Below are 19,755 nucleotides of genomic sequence, written 5' to 3' on the forward strand. Positions count from 1 at the left end.
CTGTTCAACCGGTTTTTTCATAAAATCTGTTATTATAATGCAGGCCAAATGTACAAGGCCTGATATTAATGATGCTGAAGTTATCAAACAAAGCATTATGACGTGTTTATGCGTGTCACGAAACACTTTTTAACATAACTTTTTAATGGTTGTGTGTAATTGTCCCAAGCGTATGTGTCATTTCGCGTGTTAACTCAAATACACCTGTAAACGCGCAGATATTGATGTCATTTCGGAAGCGCTATCAACAATTTAGTGTATTCCTTGACTTGACGATAGGTAAAACTGGCTATTATTGGTGGGCTCGTCAGTTTCCTTCCAAACTCGTTTGTAAGTTGTGTTTGTATTGGTCTATATATATACACCACTCTCTTGCATACCTGGAGAGAGGTAGATCCACAAAGCGCCAGGTAAACGATTACTACGCCATTGTGCGTGCTCGGTCATGCGACACGCCTAAGGGTCACAGAACACAGTCGACTGGAAACAGGTACGAACGGTGACAATCTGCCTCGTCTCCACACTTTTCGTTTCGGACCAAGCCCCCCTGCCATTACCTCGCGTTTGTCGGATTGAGAAACACAACCATCGTCCAGCCATGGGGGACAGAATGTGTGCCAAAGTCATGATGGCTTTAGCTACCATCATGCTTCCGATTGTGATTGTGTTCATGGCAGTGTCGTTTGCTACAGACTATTGGCTTGTATACACGGTAGACAGGACGATCCTCAGGGCTTCCGACAACGCCTTATATACTAGTTCTGCCACAAATTTGGCTGATGGCAAATATTCCCACACCAGGAGGAATGGTCTTTTCAGAACCTGTTACCCTGGTAACGACACACAGTGTAAGTAGACGCTACTTTTCATATTTATATTTTCATGAAACCATTTGATGAAAGGTATTACCTCTGCCCCACCCAGAAACAGTCAAAATGGCGACCAGGTGGGCCGGCTTATATTATTACACGTACTTTACATACAAATAGTTGATGAAGATTTAGTTCAGATGTAAATTATGTAAATAACAAAATGTCCGTCGTTAGAAACATTGGCTTGTATTCTTGAAACTTGTAAACTGGATTGGGTTGACAGATGTTTACATGTTGAATGTGAACATCCTGATCAATCGATTCACTTCCTGTTCAAGGAAAATAATATGAACAATTTTCACATGAATTAAAACCGGTCAGTGATAAAACATGATGTGGTGTGTTTCCCGGGGGTGGGGACTAGTTATATGTACAGGTGTTGATCATGTCCTTTCGTTGTTGAGGCAGCCAGGCGTAGCTCGCGACATAAAGCTGTCATTAACGCTCATTGCCGTAATGTCTGACATTCTAGAGTGAGGCGACATCTGTTTGTACTAATTGTCAATGTTAATACATTATAAGAGACAATGGCCCATGAACATTGAGTTAACAGCTTATATACCGATGCAGTAGTACTGTAATATTGCAATCGATTGTTGGGATCCTGTTCACCATTTTTATCCTATCCATTGGTTGTTAACCCTTGTGGCCCCTTTTGGTACCTTCGTCCTGAAGCCTGCTGTCTTTGTAGGTGCTAAATTCATGAAGCCTCCTGTCCTTTTGGTAATCACTTTCCTAAATGTAGCCTTCCGTTCATTGAAATTGAGTTCTTGATTCATGAAGGTCTTTTTGTACCCGTATTACTGACTCCTTATCATTTGCTGAAGCCGTCTGATCGTTTGGGTACCTTACTGCCGAAGCCTTGTCCATCTTGCCCCTTATTGCTGATGTGTTTTGCCCTTTTGTACCTTACTCATGAACTCTTCTGCTTTTTTTTACTACCTTTAAAAAATGTGTAACTATTCCTGAACCCAGCTGTCCTTTTTCCATTCGGTGCTTTTTGTACCTTATTCCTGAAACCTTGTGCCCTTTTGGAACCTGATTCCCGAAACCTTGTGCCCTTTTTGGTACCTTATTCATGAAACCTTGTGCACTTTTTGGTACCTTATTCATGAAACCTTGTGCCCTTTTGGTACCTTATTCATGAAACCTTGTGCCCTTTTGGTACCTTATTCATGAAACCTTGTGCCCAATTGGTACGTTATTCATGAAACCTTGTGCCCTTTTTGGTACCTCGTTCATGAAACCTTGTGCCCTTTTTGGTACCTTGTTCATGAAACCTTGTGCCCTTTTTGGTACCTTATTCATGAAACCTTGTGCCAATTTGGTACCTTATTCCCGAAACATTTACGTTATTTCTGAACCTTCTTTGCCCTATGGGTTCCTTAGTATCGAAGTATATTGCCCTCTTGGTATTGAAGTATATTGCCCTCTGGGTACCTTGGTATTGAAGTATATCATCCTATGGGTACCCTGGTTTTGAATTATATTGTCGTCGGATACAGATGTCTGCCTCTAATTGGGTCAATGGTTTTTTTAAAGTTGAAGTATATTTCCAGACTCGCACTGACGATGAACCCTTTTGCCCATTGTACCATAATGTCCTGCAATGAAGGAGGTTTTATTTTCTTTTTTCTATGCTATTTCCGACTGGCTAGCTTGGAGCCGTATTTATTTGTTCACCGTATTGTGGATGGGGCCGTATTTATTTGTTCACCGTATTGTCCACGTTGTGTTTGTGTATGAACTGTATTGACAATTAAGTACCGGACGGTTATTGCTAGCTGTAGCTTGTTTGTATATTCCGGTGCGGACTGTCAGATCGATGGCTTGGACGGTTTGACGTAACAATGTTCCCATTCGAATACTGTGTGTGTAGGTCTACTGAGGTCAGGGGTTCACTATGCCAGCAGCTTATGAGAAGTAGCTTTTTGTAATAGACGTACCTCTTTGATAAAACGTACATGTATTGCCCCAAATTGATAATATCATACGATCGGTATGTGAAAAAACAACATTTGTCAAATGTTAGATGCGAGATGTTTCTCCTCTCTAAATTTAGCACAAAACACTTCATCAAAATAAATGTTGAACGTTGATGTTCAGCCCGAAACCCATCTTACAGTATACGATATCGGGTAAAAACCACAACTATCGACGATCTGTGTGTCAAATCTACTGATGTGTGAAGATAGATGACCTCATTCCTGTGGAAAATTATACCAAATAAATACCAGCACGGTTTCTATTACCCCGGTAACCTAAAACCGTATACAGACGCACTACAACACGTAGATTGGAATCAGTCATCCGTGACATGTCAAGTCTTCTCTTTCTGGACCGAGTATTACCTGTGTACGTGAATTTGACCCTTTGGTTTCGCTGAATTCATTGACGCCCCTCCTTTCCTCCCAACCTTACATTTGTAAGTATCCCCGCCCCGTACTACTCTTTGAAACTAAGGATGCATTGGGTACTTTTTTCTCTCTCTCCGGTATGGTATGACTATGGTTTTGATAGAGCATTTCTGAAATTAAAAAAAATATGCGGAATTATGTTAAAAATAATACAAATGAAATAAACCGGTCGCACTACACTTACATTCGAAACGAAATTAAGGGGAGATTACTGTATGTATAAGAGTGAACTTTCTAGTGTTTTGCCTTTGTGGGTACAGCGTACAGGTGTCCTTAAAGTAGAGGCAGGTATATATATATAGACTTGGGTACAACGTGGTTCAAAATTAAAATAACCACCTTGTGACTAGTGCATTTTGATAGATCTACTTGAAAGTCCATTTTGATTTTAAAAAATGACGCTTTGCATGCAGCGTATTTGTTCTTAAATTTCAGTTTAGTACAAATGACAAGAAAGTATTAATATGGCCATTCTGTTGTGTTAATATATCGTTCACCGATGATCGGGTTATAAGTTCTACGTCACTTGGAGTGAAAACCTAGGACACCACAATATAGTAAGTTGTGTTGTCCAGGTACCGCTCCGGTACGTAATTCTAGCCGGTTACCTGATCGGTTGTTACCTCGAATGAATGCCGTATTTCATAAAGAGTTTCCCCGTAGAGTGTAGAAGATTATCGCTGAAGATAAGTTTTCCCATGGTCAAGTATGGTTAGCTTTATGTATCAGCTTGATTAAATTCGACATGGTTGATCGTATTCATCTTTCATAAAAAAAAAATAGATAAAAACATGGAGTGCTTTGATATTCAAAATAATGACGATCAAAATGTGTAGTCGTAATCTTCAACAATTTATTTAGCGACGCCCTGAGAAAATCGTTTTGGTCACTGGTCATTTCCCCCTGAGCTCGAATGGACACGTTCGGGCACCAGACAGTACATGTCTTTGTCCCTGGTCTTTTGACTGACCACGTGGTTTCAACATTTTACTCGGGCTCGTCGGAAGGCCGAATTCCTAGGGGGAAATCAACTTTAAAATTGACGTTTCAAACGTCCCCGCTTCGGAACACGACACCCCTCATCCTCAAATACTGTTCTGAGAGGAATGTTCCCGACATTCCGATCATTGCTATGATAATAAGGCAAACGAAAGCTAAGTATTTTTCATCAGAACTTGCAGTATACCTATACCTACTTCTATAATTGTGTTGGATCTAGATCAAAATTGGAACTTTATGATGTAGAAATTTTACCTTTTTAAATGCGTTGTGCTAGAAAGTTACAAATAAATGGAGAGTATCGGGCCGTTTTTGTGAGATATTTATGAAAATGTCACATTATAATTTTATTGTAAGGTGAGGTTTTTGATCACACAAAGCTCTCTTTGCCTACAATTGACAAAATTACACAGTAGTCTTTTGTGTAAAACGCGGGGAAAATTTGGTTCCACCCAGCCGTGTCGTTGTAGTGGTGCCGTAAATCGTCAGGTGCACACCGTAAAAATGTGTACACTTGTACCTAACTTCATTTGAGAGTTTAGACAGTTTAAACGGTAACTTTGATCTGATCATACAGTCAGATTTGCCGACACCTGTGTATAATGTAGTTGTGAAAATATATTGCGTGTTTACATTTCAGTACTCAATGTCACACCTACAAATATCACTTTTAGCAATTTAATTAGTGAGATTATGTAACTTAAGTCTAAAAAAAGCTAACAATACTTCAACGACAGCTTTGACGAGAGGAGACTCGGAAACATAATACGACACCCTGTTTCCAATCGTATACACTGTACAAACTCCCACAGACGCTGCGTACTCATAATAAGTTGTCAAAATTGAAGTTATCCACCCTTATTAGTCATGAAGACGGATACTGTACAAGGCGTGACCACACCCTTTAGGGCGTTAGGAATGACCTCTGTTAAAACCTTTCTAATAGATCATCATATACCTGTAACATAAAGGCCGAACGTGTCGTATGGAAAAACAAACTCTACCTAAAGCCCAAATATTATTTAAATTACGCTGGACGCTTTAGTTTCGATCTCGCCCACGTATTGCGTACTTACTTAACCGGTGTGTCAACACCTACTAGATGTATACACATACAGTATACAAAGTATAAAATCTATATATATATGTATGTATCTCAACATGTACGCGGTTTTCTCACGTTTTCCTACATAACAACTATCCCGTAATGAGATTCCCACAAATACATAAACTGACATTATGTCCCAATCACCTGTTCGCCTTCTAACATTTTCCCAGCGCATTCAGGATGCGATCATTTTAATGAAATTCATACGGTTTATGCAAATTATTTTCACCTGCAGTAAGACGACCGGGGTTCTCATTTCGATTGATCTTTTTAAGGATCCCCTTACCACTAACAAAACTGAATCTATGATATGGATTTTCATGATTCATTTCTTAAAAGAACCTCAATAGCTTGCGGGAAGCTTATAAATAAATAATTAAAATTGCAATAATAAATAAAACAAAAATCCACAATACTCTTTTGTGGAGAAAAAAAAAAAATGCATCTGAGCCAGACCGGGATCGAACCGTGGACCTCCTATTGAAACACGGTCGCTATTTAGGTTTTTTTTAACAAATGAGCTACCTGGGCATTGCTAGTGTCCTTGTCCAATCTTTGAAGCTATACCAAAATGAAATTAAGGGGAGTTGCTGTAGGAATATAAAAATAAAACTTTAATATATATTATAAAACTTTAATATATATTGTCAGTGTTTTGCCTGTTTTTGGGACAGGGAGTGAGCCTTAAAGACGGACACTATATATAGCTATACTCCTAAACCAGGTCCTGAACACCCTTTGCTTGATACGTTATTTCACAAACATATACATGTACATGACTGTCTCCACCTGTTCATTGTCAATGATTTACCCATGATGGGCCATGATCCTATTCATGGTGACAGTTGACGGCAATGATGTCCAGTTTATATCTGACCAGCGGCTATTTGCTGTCCAGACCACATCCCGGACTAGGGCAGGACTAATTTGTGTCTGACAGGCGCATATTTACATTTCCTGTGTAAATAAACCGACCAGTCGTCATTTTTCTCTCTCACAAACGACAAGAACTGTTACTCGACTTGCTAACACATGTGAAGCAATATCGACTGTTTCTAAAAATAATACAAGTTACAATGTAAGCATGTCAACAGACAACTATTGACGTCGGGAAATAGTTATATCTATTGACTGAACTGAGTAACCAAACAACTGTTACCTTGTACATGCGAATGTTTTCCAGTCGGAAAATGTCGCTAATTGGGATCTAATCATGTCATCTCATTAAATTCCAACTTTGACGCAATTTTCCGGATAGTTTCAAAAAGACACTTGTCGCCTAACGGGAATGTACGGTACCAATAAGAAAGCCCAACCTTTATATTCCCCCAAAAATATGTGCTCCTCCCCACCCCTCTACGAAATTGCGTATTTTCTTCTATGTCGCCTGCTAAGGGGACATTGAAGAAATAACACTTTATAGACTGCTCCCATTTCCAACCTTGGTATTCATGTTTTTCTTTTCCACGATGTCGCCCTCGGCACTAGTCTTCATCTCATCTTCTCTACTATGAGAACATTAAGCCCATAACAAGCAAACAAAAGTCTGTTTGAAATGTATCGCAAACCAAAAACAAACCAGACAAACTGATTAAAAAGAAATTGTCTGTGTTGTTTTGAACGTGAATAGAAGGATTGAAATGTATATTGACATTTCTGATGGTATGAAACCCATTTGACTGAAACTTATTCCATGATGCCGATTCCAATCGTGAAATAAGACATGGGCTATGCTGTTAGACTGCCACACACTACCGGCACTGGACTAGCACCAATACACCATCACATGAATTGTTTATTTATAGGTACATATTGCATTACCTATTTAGGTGACTTGCACAGTTTGACACCGAGATCGTCCACAAACTAGACTGTTGTGAGATGGCCTTCCGCGGGTTAAGTGAAAAACCGCGGAGAGACACATCTATAAATATCGGTAAACCGGTCCTGTTCGACCGGTTGACGTAGAATTTGTGCAAACACATGTATACAAATAAAAATCGATCCATTGTAACTCGTGTATAAATATGCTCTGTAGACTTAACGAGCACAGGTTTTCTATCAAAGGCGTTTCTCAAAAGACTCGATCCTAACAATTGGTTTCTGACAGAGAGTGGGTGCATTCACTAAGTAATTAATGGGAGGGTCGGAGATCATATACCTGTTCTATTTACATAAAATTATATAAAAGTATTTTGGCATTCATTGCACGTATCGCTGATTATATGAAGATTTCGATAGAATACATAGTATTGATACAAAACAACTCGGAACCTTTTACAATCCAAGTTTCTTCACCCTGGTCTTGTTGGATTTAGTGTTGTTTAACGTCCTATCAACAGCTGTAAACATAAACATTAAAACCACGTATAACCTCGTAGAGCATACGATTATATAACAATCGTGGTAAGAAAATTAGTTTTAAGTCGTACTGACAAAGAAAGTGAAAGCGATTCACATGCATATTCACAACCACGTTTCCTTGAATAGACAGATACATTTTACAACTTGAATTTATTTTCCGTCGAGACGTAACTATTAACGATAAGAGAACGAGATCATTTAATTCATAGAGGTTGGAGAGTGGCTGGCAAGTTTGAAAATCGCGGAATAAATAATAGCTAATAAATAACGCTGTTTATTTTCAAATCAAGCCAGAAAAAAATATTTTCACACAATGAAATAATGAGTTGTAATAATTCATTTTGATCTATTGCCTGACCTGTCAATGGATCAATATGAAATTATTACAATGATATACTTTTGATTTCTCGCGATCATATTTTGAGACACTCCTTAATTGTACATTAACCACCCCACTAAAATTCCCCTTTTCATTAAATATTCAAGTTGCTTAAATTTCCAGGTAATATGTTGCGGGCGTTTGAGTCATACTTTGAAACATTTGCTAGCAATCCAGACACTTGCCTCCTTATGACAGGATACAGACACCGCCGGTTCCCCTTAGGACGCAAATAGATTTGCATTTGACCGCAGTTCGTTGACCTGAGGCAGACGACTCCTCGTCAAAGCACTCTCCAATGACAAATTAACTGCGCTAGGCATTATTACACTAGGTTCATGTAGCTACTAAACGAGACTGGCCTAAACGGACGGATGAGCAATATGGGTAATAAATGTTTACATGTTCAGTTAGAGCCTTCAGCGTGCTACACAACGAAAAGAACAAACGCACAAACACAGACCAGGTTACGTGACTTCATTATTAAATATTCTTTTGCTCACGTGCATTAAGCTACGGAATACGCGTGATAAAATAAACGGAACCATATGTATGGCTATCATTACTGTTACCATACATGGCTGTCGTACATGTGACTATGTATCATACGGGTGGCTTTCGTACAAGTGGCTACCATGTATGTGACTGTTATACGAGTGGCTATAATACAATAGGCCATCATACATGACCATCATACATGTGGCTATCATACATGTGACTATCATACATATGGCTATCATACATGAGACTGTTATACAAGTGGCTATAATACAATAGGCCATCATACATGACCATCATACATGTGACTATCATACATGTGGCTATCACACATGTGACTATCATACATGTGGCTATCGTACATGTGTCGATCATACATGTGACTATCATACATGTGACCATCATACATGTGACCATCATACATGTGACTATCATACATGTGGCTATCATACATGTGACTATCATACATGTGGCTATCATAGATGTGACTATCATACATGTGGCTATCGTACATGTGTCGATCATACATGTGTCGATCATACATGTGTCGATCATACATGTGCCTATCATACATGTGACTATCATACATGTGACCATCATACATGTGACTATCGTACATGTGACTCTCATACATGTGACTATCATACATGTATGGTAGTCACATGTATGATAGCCACATGTATGATGGTCATGTATGATGGCCTATTGTATTATAGCCACTCGTATAACAGTCACATGTGGCTATCATACATGTGACTAGCGTATATGTGTCGATCATACATGTGACCTTCATACATGTGACCATCATACATGTGTCGATCATACAAGTGACTATCATACATGTGACTATCATCCATGTGACTATCATACATGTGGCTAGAGTACATCTGACTATCATACATGTGGCTATCGTACATGTGGCGATCATACATGTGTCGAGCATACATGTGTCGATCATACATGTGACGATCATACATGTGACTATCGTACATGTGACTATCATACATATGACTATCATACATGTGACTATCATGCATGTGACTATCATACATGTGGCTATTATAGATGTGACTATCATACATGTGGCTATCACACATGTGACTATCATACATGTGGCTATCGTACATGTGGCGATCATACATGTGACTATCGTACATGTGACTATCCAACATGTGACTATCATACATGTGACTTTCATACATGTGACTACCATACATGTATGATAGTCACATGTATGAGAGTCACATGTACGATAGTCACATGTACGATAGTCACATGTATGATGGTCACATGTATGGTGGTCACATGTATGATAGTCACATGTACTCTAGCCACATGTATGGTAGTCACATGTATGATAATCACATGTATGATAGCCACATGTATGATAGCCACATGTATGGTAGCCACATGTACGATAGTCACATGTATGATAGGCACATGTATGATAGCCACATGTATGATGGTCATGTATGATGGCCTATTGTATTATAGCCACTCGTATAACAGTCACATGTGGCTATCATACATGTGACTATCATCCATGTGGCTATCATACATGTGACTATCAAACATGTGACTATCATACATGTGACTAGAGTACAAGTGGCTATCATACATGTGACTTCCATACATGTGACTATCGTACATGTGACTCTCATACATGTGACTATCATACATGTATGGTAGTCACATGTATGATAGCCACATGTGACTATCATACATGTGACTCTCGTTCATGTGACTATCATACATGTGACTACATACATGTGACTAGAGTACAAGTGGCTAGAGTACAAGTGGCTATCATACATGTGACTTCCATACATGTGACTATCGTACATGTGTCAATCATACATGTGGCTATCTTACATGTGACTATCATACATGTGACTCTCGTTCATGTGACTATCATACATGTGACTACATACATGTGACTAGAGTACAAGTGGCTAGTGTACAAGTGGCTATCATACAGGTGACTATCATACATGTGGCTAGAGTACATCTGACTATCATACATGTGGCTATCATAGATGTGACTATCATACATGTGGCTATCGTACATGTGGCGATCATACATGTGACTATCGTACATGTGGCTACCATACATGTGGCTATCATACATGTGGCTAGCATACATGTGGCTATCATACATGTGACTATCATAAATGTGACTATCATACATGTGACTACATACATGTGACTAGAGTACAAGTGGCTAGAGTACAAGTGGCTATCATACATGTGACTATCATCCATGTGACCATCATACATGTGACTATCTATGTGACTACCATACATGTGACTATCATGCATGTGACTATCGTACATGTGTCAATCATACATGTGGCTATCTTACATGTGACTATCATACATGTGACCACCATACATGTGACCATCATACATGTGACTATCTTACATGTGACTATCATACATGTGACGATCATACATGTGACTATCATACATGTTGACTATCATACATGTGACTATCGTACTTGTGTCGATCATACATGTGACCATCATACAAGTGACCATCATACATGTGACTACCATACATGTGACTACCATACATGTGACTACCATACATGTGACTACCATACATGTGACTATCGTACATGTGGCTATCATACATGTGGCTAGCATACATGTGGCTATCATACATGTGACTAGAGTACATGTCGCTATCATACATGTGACTAGAGTACATGTGACTAGAGTACATGTGACTAGAGTACATGTGGCTATCATACATGTGACTAGAGTACATGTCGCTATCATACATGTGACTAGAGTACATTTGACTAGAGTACATGTGACTAGAGTACATGTGACTATCATACATGTGACTCATACATGTGGCTATCATACATGTGACTATCATACATGTGACCATCATACATGTGACTATCATACATGTGACTAGAGTACATGTGGCTAGAGTACATGTGGCTATCATACATGTGACTACCATACATGTGACTATCGTACATGTGGCGATCATACATGTGACCATCATACATGTGACTATCTTACATGGGACTACCATAAATGTCACTATCATACAAGTGTCTATCATACATGTGACTAGAGTACAAGTGGCTAGAGTACAAGTGGCTATCATACATGTGACTATCATACATGTGACTAGAGTACATTTGACTAGAGTACATGTGACTATCATACATGTGACTATCATACATGTGACTCATACATGTGACCATCATACATGTGACTATCTTACATGTGACTATCATACATGTGACCATCATACATGTGACCATCATACATGTGACTGAGTACATGTGACTATCATACATGTGTCGATCATACATGTGACCATCATACATGTGGCTATCATACATGTGGCTATCATACATGTGACCATCATACATGTGTCGATCATACAAGTGACTATCATACATGTGACTACCATACATGTGACTATCGTACATGTGGCGATCATACATGTGACTATCATACATGTGACTAGAGTATATGTGGCTATCATACAAGTGGCTTGAGTTTTTTGGGTTTTTTTCGAAATGACAGGAATATTTTTAGACTTATTCAACAAAAACACCTACTTTGTCAACGTACGTATATTCATATAAAGTTTAAAAACACATCTTGACGGGCCAATACACGAGTTGACGTTAATTATCTATAAACTCTATTATATATAATTTTACTACATTGACCTAAAGTGTACATTTCATTGTACATGATTTCTGTCATGTTTACACATTGTTCAAATATTGCTAGAGATTTAAATAAAGTAGGGAACACTTAACTCTTGTTTTTTGGTGACCGTGTGCGTTGAGTTAGATCTTAAGCCGAATTCACTCAAGTAAAAATATTTATGTCGGGTCTGTGATTTTATGTACTTACCCTTCCACGATATCTCATAAAAACACAGACGGAGGCAATACACATTCTATATTGTACACAATAAACAGGAATACCATATAGAATTGTTATCTTTATGATAAATTTATTGATTAAAACTAACAATGCTGATATTTTTCATAAACATCGATTATAAAAAAATGTATTGAAATTTTGTGTAAAGGTATTAGAAATAGCAGAAACACTCAAAACAAAGTGTGTAATTTCCATGTACGTCTGATAAGGTAATCTAGCGTTGCAGGCTAACAGACGTTTATATCAACTGGACCATGTACGACCCTAGGTGTGACACGTTTGACTGGACACAGCACATAGTACAATCAAGTGTTGACTGATTGGACAGGTTCTTCGCTCTGCTAATAATGCATCAACGATTTCCGTTTTTGATACAACAGGCGCCTGTGTACAACACGGGCGCTTGATACAAAATAAAGCGCATTTGCTTGATATAAACGCAGGCGCTTGGTATAGTTTAACACAGGGTAATGGTACAATGTAACACCGGCGCTGGGTACACGTACGATAAGTAGCAGGAGTTCGAATCTATAATACAGGCGCTTTGTGCCATGCGAAACATCGAAGAAGGGGACGTCTGATGTGGGGACCTTTCCAATACGGCATTGATTGGGAGGGGGATGGGGTGGCGACTGATTATGATCAGGAAACCCCTCCAGTAATTAAGGCGTTGGTTTGGAGTTGGGACAGGGTGGGTTGAGAGATTGATGTGGGAACCCGTCCAAGGAGGATTTGGGACGGGGTGGGGGTAGTGCTGATGTGGGAACCCCTCCAGGAAGGCGTTGAGTTGGAGTTAGGACAGGTTTATTTATTGATTTCAATCCAACAGGCCATATGGCCAACTTACAAGTTTATAACAGGTTGTTAAGGGTGGGTTAGATGTGGGAACCCCTCCACGAAGGCGTTAGGTTAGATTTGGGTCTCGGTGATTTCTGCTTATGGGACATTGGATATTGATAAACGGAAACAGGAAGTACATCCCTAGTTGAAAATCCAATGTAGGGAGACAGTATCACAATTTCCGCATATTCTTTTGTTTAATATTAAATTGATGAATATTGTATGTTTATTACTGACAGAACAGCGTGTTCTCTCTGCAATATTAAAGTATTTCAAAGCAATCCAGGCATTAATTCAGGTGGGTTTTTTTATCAATGAGTCACATGTGTCCATTTTTCTGTACTTCAGGAAACCGGCTACCTATTTCACTACTGTGAAGTTTTTCAAGAAATATAACTCTTACATGCAATGTGTATATGGTTTTATCATAAAATGTCAATTTTTAATCGTTTCAAGATAATTTATTTTACACAATTTCAGCATTTATTAAATTGATATACATTAATGCAATACTAATCTCTGTCGGTACAAATGTATCATTTTTATTGACATTATTTTGCAAAATATGAAAGACTTTTTCTAAATTCCCTCCATTTTACATAACATTTCATTTAAATCCTTAAAATTCTGACAACCTATATCTTTTTTGTGGCAGAAAATTTTCTTTACTTCAAAGCAATATAACTACAAAATTTGAAGAAATTCTACTGAGAAATGGTGACACAATCCTATTACCTTAATGATCTGCTAACCCCATTGCTATACTTTTGAGGCCTCTATTTTCCCCTTCGGTTGTGTCCTCGAGAAACCCTTGGTTAGCTCCTTGTCGTCTCATAAATCTTTTACGAAATCCTTTGAACGAAATACTGAGATAAAGTAATCGATTATTATTCAGGTTATAATCAAAGAAACGAAAAGGACTCGTCACGTGACGTTTGTTCCACGTGATTGATTTCTGTTACAGGTATACACGTGTGTACATACTATTGATCATCCTCGGGGTCAATCATATAAACGCCAATATATAAACGGAATACATCTTTATTTATCATGTATTTATTGTCACAGAGAAATGAGAAGTAAAGATATTTAAAAAAATATTACAAAGTGAACACCATTACGTCAACATTTTCTCACTTAAAACCATTGTTTCATTTTGTATGCATACATGTGATGTGTTGTGCTAATAAGATTGATCACTTACTCAAGAATTTTCGTATCGTGGCATGCATATCTAATAAACCATCAATCACCAAATGACTAAGCTCATTTATATACATACGAGGATAAAAGTAGTGTCGTTTGCTCGGATAAGTTAATAAGAGTTATGACCCTTTTCTTTCCAGTCCTGGATGGAGCTGCCAATTTGTTGGACCAGCACTGTTTCCATTTGTCGTATGACATGCCGCAAAGTACCAGTTCTTACACCGAGAACTACATCACGAGGATCCGTACGTATATACTATACCATTCAACTGCCAGGACGATCAGTTGTCAAGTTTTCCAATTTCTTGTCCTCAAATCGTATTGTGGTCCTTTCTTTTAAATGTGAAAGGCTGGTCTTATCAAACTAAATCGTTGTAACGTGTTAGTGAAATGATTTCGATGGGGGTTTTCTAATAACTCAAATGGATTCTGTTTGTTACATCTGCCAGATGCCTTGCTAAACATTATATGGTTTCATTTTAATTCCATTTTTTATCAAACTCGATTGAAATTTTGAGGCTTAAAGATTTACAAAATTATCGCAATTGTGGAAGACACATTTTGACAATGATATTGATATTGATAGTTATTGCAACCGGAAGTTGTCAGAATATCATATTTTAATTCATTTTAATTATATTTGGTATATGGTATAACCACTTACATTTGTAACTTAAGGACAGGAAAAGTACTGGTATTATTTTTGTTTTTATATATAGATCTGATCCGATGCTGGTTGGCCTTTTTCATCCTGGCCCTAGTGGCCTTCCTTACAGCCTTTGTGTTCGGCCTGATCCTAATCTGTGTAATACGTCACAAAGCGCGCTGGGCCTATTTCGCCTCCCTCTTCTCCTTTATTGCAGGTAAGTTTCATTATATTGTCAGTGTGGTTCATGACACTGGATACCTTGAAGTTTGAATTTAATATAGCTATGATTTTAAATATTTGATAAAAGAGAGATTTTCTTCAAAGCATTCCTTATCAATTACTTCTTGCTATGTATTTTGCAAAGATAGAATTGTTCAAAAAAATATTATTTGAAAACAAAATAAAAAATAAACACGAAAAAGGAAAGGAAATACAAAAAATACCATTATAGAAATTGGGATCTATATACTGAGAGATAAACAACTTGCTAAGAAAATCTAAACCAGAAAAATCCTCTTTGTTTATTCATCTTTCATGTAAAAGGGAAAATGCTAATACTCAGAACATGAACTCATGCAATGCAACTGTTCATTTTTAACATTTAGTTGTGTTTTAAGACTGATAACATGCTTGATATATATATATTAATATTTTTGATAGCGTTTTCCTGTGCTGCATCAATTGCTTTCTTCCACGGCGCTGAGTACATGGAGAAGAACAAGATCTCGGACGCTTCTGCCCACTTCCCCTTCACATGGACGGCTGTAAGTCTCGCCCTCACTTTGACATTAATGAGTACCCGCACCAAATGTAATATAATTTAGCAAAAAACGCAGGATAGATGGGGCAAACTTACTGGTATAACTGCCTTATGTGTCTGGTAGTGTTTTAAAGAAAGTACACAGTATGTATATTATTCATACTCTGCAATTAGCGGTGGCGTTAATGCTCCATAAAACTCATTTCTTTTAGAAAGAATAGTGAAGGGCATTGCCATACCAAATAAAAACACGCCAGACAGTGATAATTTAATTCACAATGAAATTGAGTTGTTAAATAATTCCATCGTTTGATTTGCAGCCCTTGAAAAACGCCACTAATCGTTCTAATTGTATCTTTAAATATTGCAGCACCTGACGAATGTCACTAGTAGTTCTATGATTGTATCGTTAAATATTGCAGCCCCTGACGAATGCCACTAGCAGTTCTAATTGTATCGTTAAATATTGCAGCCCCTGACGAATGCCACTATTAGTTCTATAATTATATCGTTAAATATTGTAGCCCCTGACGAATGCCAATAGTAGTTCTATAATTGTATCGTTAAATATTGCAGTCCCTGACGAATGCCACTAGTAGTGCTATAATTGTATGTTAAATATTGCAGCCCCCGACGAATGCCACTAGTAGTTCTATAATTGTATGTTAAATATTGCAGTCCCTGACGAATGCCACTAGCAGTTCTAATTGTATCGTTAAATATTGCAGCCCATGACGAATATCACTAGTAGTTCTATAATTGTATGTTAAATATTGCAGCCCATGACGAATGTCACTAGTAGTTCTATAATTGTATCGTTAAATATTGCAGCCCCTGACGAATGCCACTAGCAGTTCTAATTGTATCTTTAAATATTGCAGCCCCTGACGAGTGCCACTAGTAGTTCTATAATTGTATCGTTAAATATTGCAGCCCCTGACGAATGCCACTGCTCGTTCCTATGGTTACTCCTACATACTTGGATGGGTCGGTGCGGTTATGGCTGGTCTGACTGCAAGCTTCTACGCCATTGCTGGATGCCACTTCGATGATAGTTCCTACGAGAGGAAAGAGCCGGTCGCTAAGGATGTCTACGTTCAGCCCGAGAATGGCTACTACCCGTCCGGCTACAACTATGGTTATTCCGGGTATGGTGGACAAGAAATGTACGCCCAACAGCCCTACATGGTCCAACAACCGCGCTACCTACCTGTGACCTACGGCGACCCCTACTGGTCCGCCAAGTAGAAACAACATCAAACCATTATATGCATCTTACAGGTGACAAAGACGGCCGGACCTTATTTTGAGGGAAGCTAGCTGTTGAAGCTTATCCTAAATTTACTATCATAATCCAAATTTGCTAGCATGGATGCTTCCACGAAATGCATAATGTCTTCAAATGACGTCATACTTTAAAAAAAAAGGGGGGGATGTGATCAATTGAGTCAAAGTCCCAGTATTTCTGTTAATTGTTTTCAGATGGTAGATTTAGAAATTTATATATATATTATTGTGTTCATATTTTTCATCTTCATCTTATTAAGATACTCATTCAACTAGAACGGTTGTACCAATGTGCTTGGAAGAGATTTGTGCGTTTGTATACACAAGATTTTATTAAAGAGATTGTAATTTTCTCTCGATACTTCTCAGAAATATAAAACTACTAACATGTAGGTATACATTCCATAACTTAACCCAGGGTATACCGAAGTTGGCCTCTGAGAATTATTGCCAAAATGTTGACCAATATTTGGTTCAAAAGAGACCGACGCGAAAATGACTGTCCGGAACTGGGAGACCGGAACCGGAAGTAACATTTGTACCCTTCTCTATTTACGCAACCATGTTCATTGCATCAAGTCTCACTATATTCGATGTACATATAATATAGAAATGTATATACCCAATTATGTTTTTATATAGATTATACAAAAAAAAAAGTATATATGTTTTCCGTTCTGAACAAGACATTTCATGTTTTGGTAGTTTGAATTTATTCAAATCTACAGCGTTATTTTTACATCACTATTATTCTATGGGGGTAATTCTTTTACAATGAAAGTGTAGTTTGTTTACGATTTAAGTCTCCAGCATAAACGCCTTAATAGTAGCTATCCATGCAAAGCTTACTATTAATACAAATTTTATTGTTAACATATTAAAATGTTCAGAATCGTCTCTCAATAAAAAAATAAAATAAATTGATGGGCATAATTTTGTAACCTTGTGATGATTTAACTTGAAATACGTAATATTTGACTAACAAATTAAAAAAAATCCATTGACCATGTGACAAGAACAACATGTCCGTTTTGCAAATATATACCTTGTACAAATGTCTGTGTTCAGTTTTTTTTGTTTCAATTTCATATATTTACGTTTCCACTGCAAGTTTCTCTCGGCATTACCAGAAAAAATCTTTCATGCTGGTATGAGCATTGAAGAAAATACGGCGTTTAATCCTTACTTTTACATTTAAAATATCTTGTTATTGTTGACATGAATATAATTATAAAATCCCTTAAATTTTCGATATTTTAGTGGCTATGTCATCAGTCGAAAGACGATTCCTGTATCGCCCTTACGTCACCAAAATGTTTGATTTTAACGGTTTTCTCACGTTAGTCGAAGCGGGAGGGGAAGCTTCAAAATGACGCTGACCAAATTGCGTTCATAGCTCTATCAACGTACTGCTTATTTAGGAACCTGTAGAGGGAATGTATATATAGGACTATGAACGCAATTTGATCAGGGTCACTTTGAAAAAGTTGACATTCAATAAAATAGTGAAATACATTCTCACAAAGATGACCACAATTACAAGATGCACTCTCAACAAGGTTAACTCTAAAAAGGTCATAATAACTGCACTGGTGTCGGAGCTTAGTATGCAAGATATTAAGTTTACGATTTCCGATTTTAAAGTAAATAGGTGGACTTGACTGAATATTTGATGTTAAACAGGATTTGAATGAATTAATAGAGGGTAGGGATCGAACCGAATTGTCTAAGTTATTCCAATAGTGAAGAGTAGAAGGTAGAAAAGAAGAATTAGTAAGAGATAATCTGAAAGGAGGAATCCTATAGTTATTATTGTTACGTAAAGCGTAACGATTATTTTCTCCAGATAAAGGCGGCAAAAGATGATTGAAGTAATCGGGAGTTAATTTATTATGCATCTTCTGCGATTAGATAAAGTTTCAAGACTAGTTTCGTAATATAAAGTATACACTGCCAAAACTGAAACTATGCATCGGGAATATGTTTTTTACATAATAGCTTTGATCCGTCTTTTATGACAAGAAAAATCATACAATACGGAACTGTTATGAAATTAAACCTACGTGTAAAAACGAAACCGCGTTATCAGGAATTGAACTCTGGACCTCCGATTGTTATTATGTTGCTCTAATCAGCTGAGCTACCTGATTAGTTGTGGTGCCATGGCAACGGCACCGCACTACAGTAGCATCCGAAACGAAATAAGGGGAGGTTACTGCATGTACCAAAAGCTACAGTTGAACTCTCCAGTGCTTGGTCTGCATTGGGACAAGGAATTTTAAGAAGATTTATGACTACTTGACAAACATGAACGAACGTAATGAATCGATGACAACTGTATACATGAAATTATGGTTTCATTCCCCATTTTGAATTTGCTTCTTCACCCTCACCAAATAAGTCATTCTCCTACAATCAACATGTGTGCCAATAACTCAAAAAAAATAATCTC

General features: G+C 37.7%; 1 protein-coding gene across 1 annotated transcript; it reads left to right on the top strand.

Annotated features, from left to right (window-relative positions):
- The first annotated feature begins 424 nt into the window (after nucleotides 1-424).
- LOC110446643 lies at nucleotides 425-18,358 on the top strand. The gene is made up of 5 exons (XM_021491899.1): nucleotides 425-848; nucleotides 14,748-14,852; nucleotides 15,327-15,470; nucleotides 15,917-16,020; nucleotides 16,950-18,358. Exons 1-5 carry the CDS (start codon nucleotides 599-601, stop codon nucleotides 17,262-17,264), a joined length of 918 nt encoding a protein of 305 aa, XP_021347574.1. The 5' UTR covers nucleotides 425-598; the 3' UTR covers nucleotides 17,265-18,358.
- The last annotated feature ends 1,397 nt before the right edge of the window (nucleotides 18,359-19,755 follow it).

The sequence above is a fragment of the Mizuhopecten yessoensis genome, unplaced genomic scaffold (assembly GCF_002113885.1).
Source record: "Mizuhopecten yessoensis strain PY_sf001 unplaced genomic scaffold, ASM211388v2 scaffold357, whole genome shotgun sequence".
Classification (NCBI taxonomy): domain Eukaryota; kingdom Metazoa; phylum Mollusca; class Bivalvia; order Pectinida; family Pectinidae; genus Mizuhopecten; species Mizuhopecten yessoensis.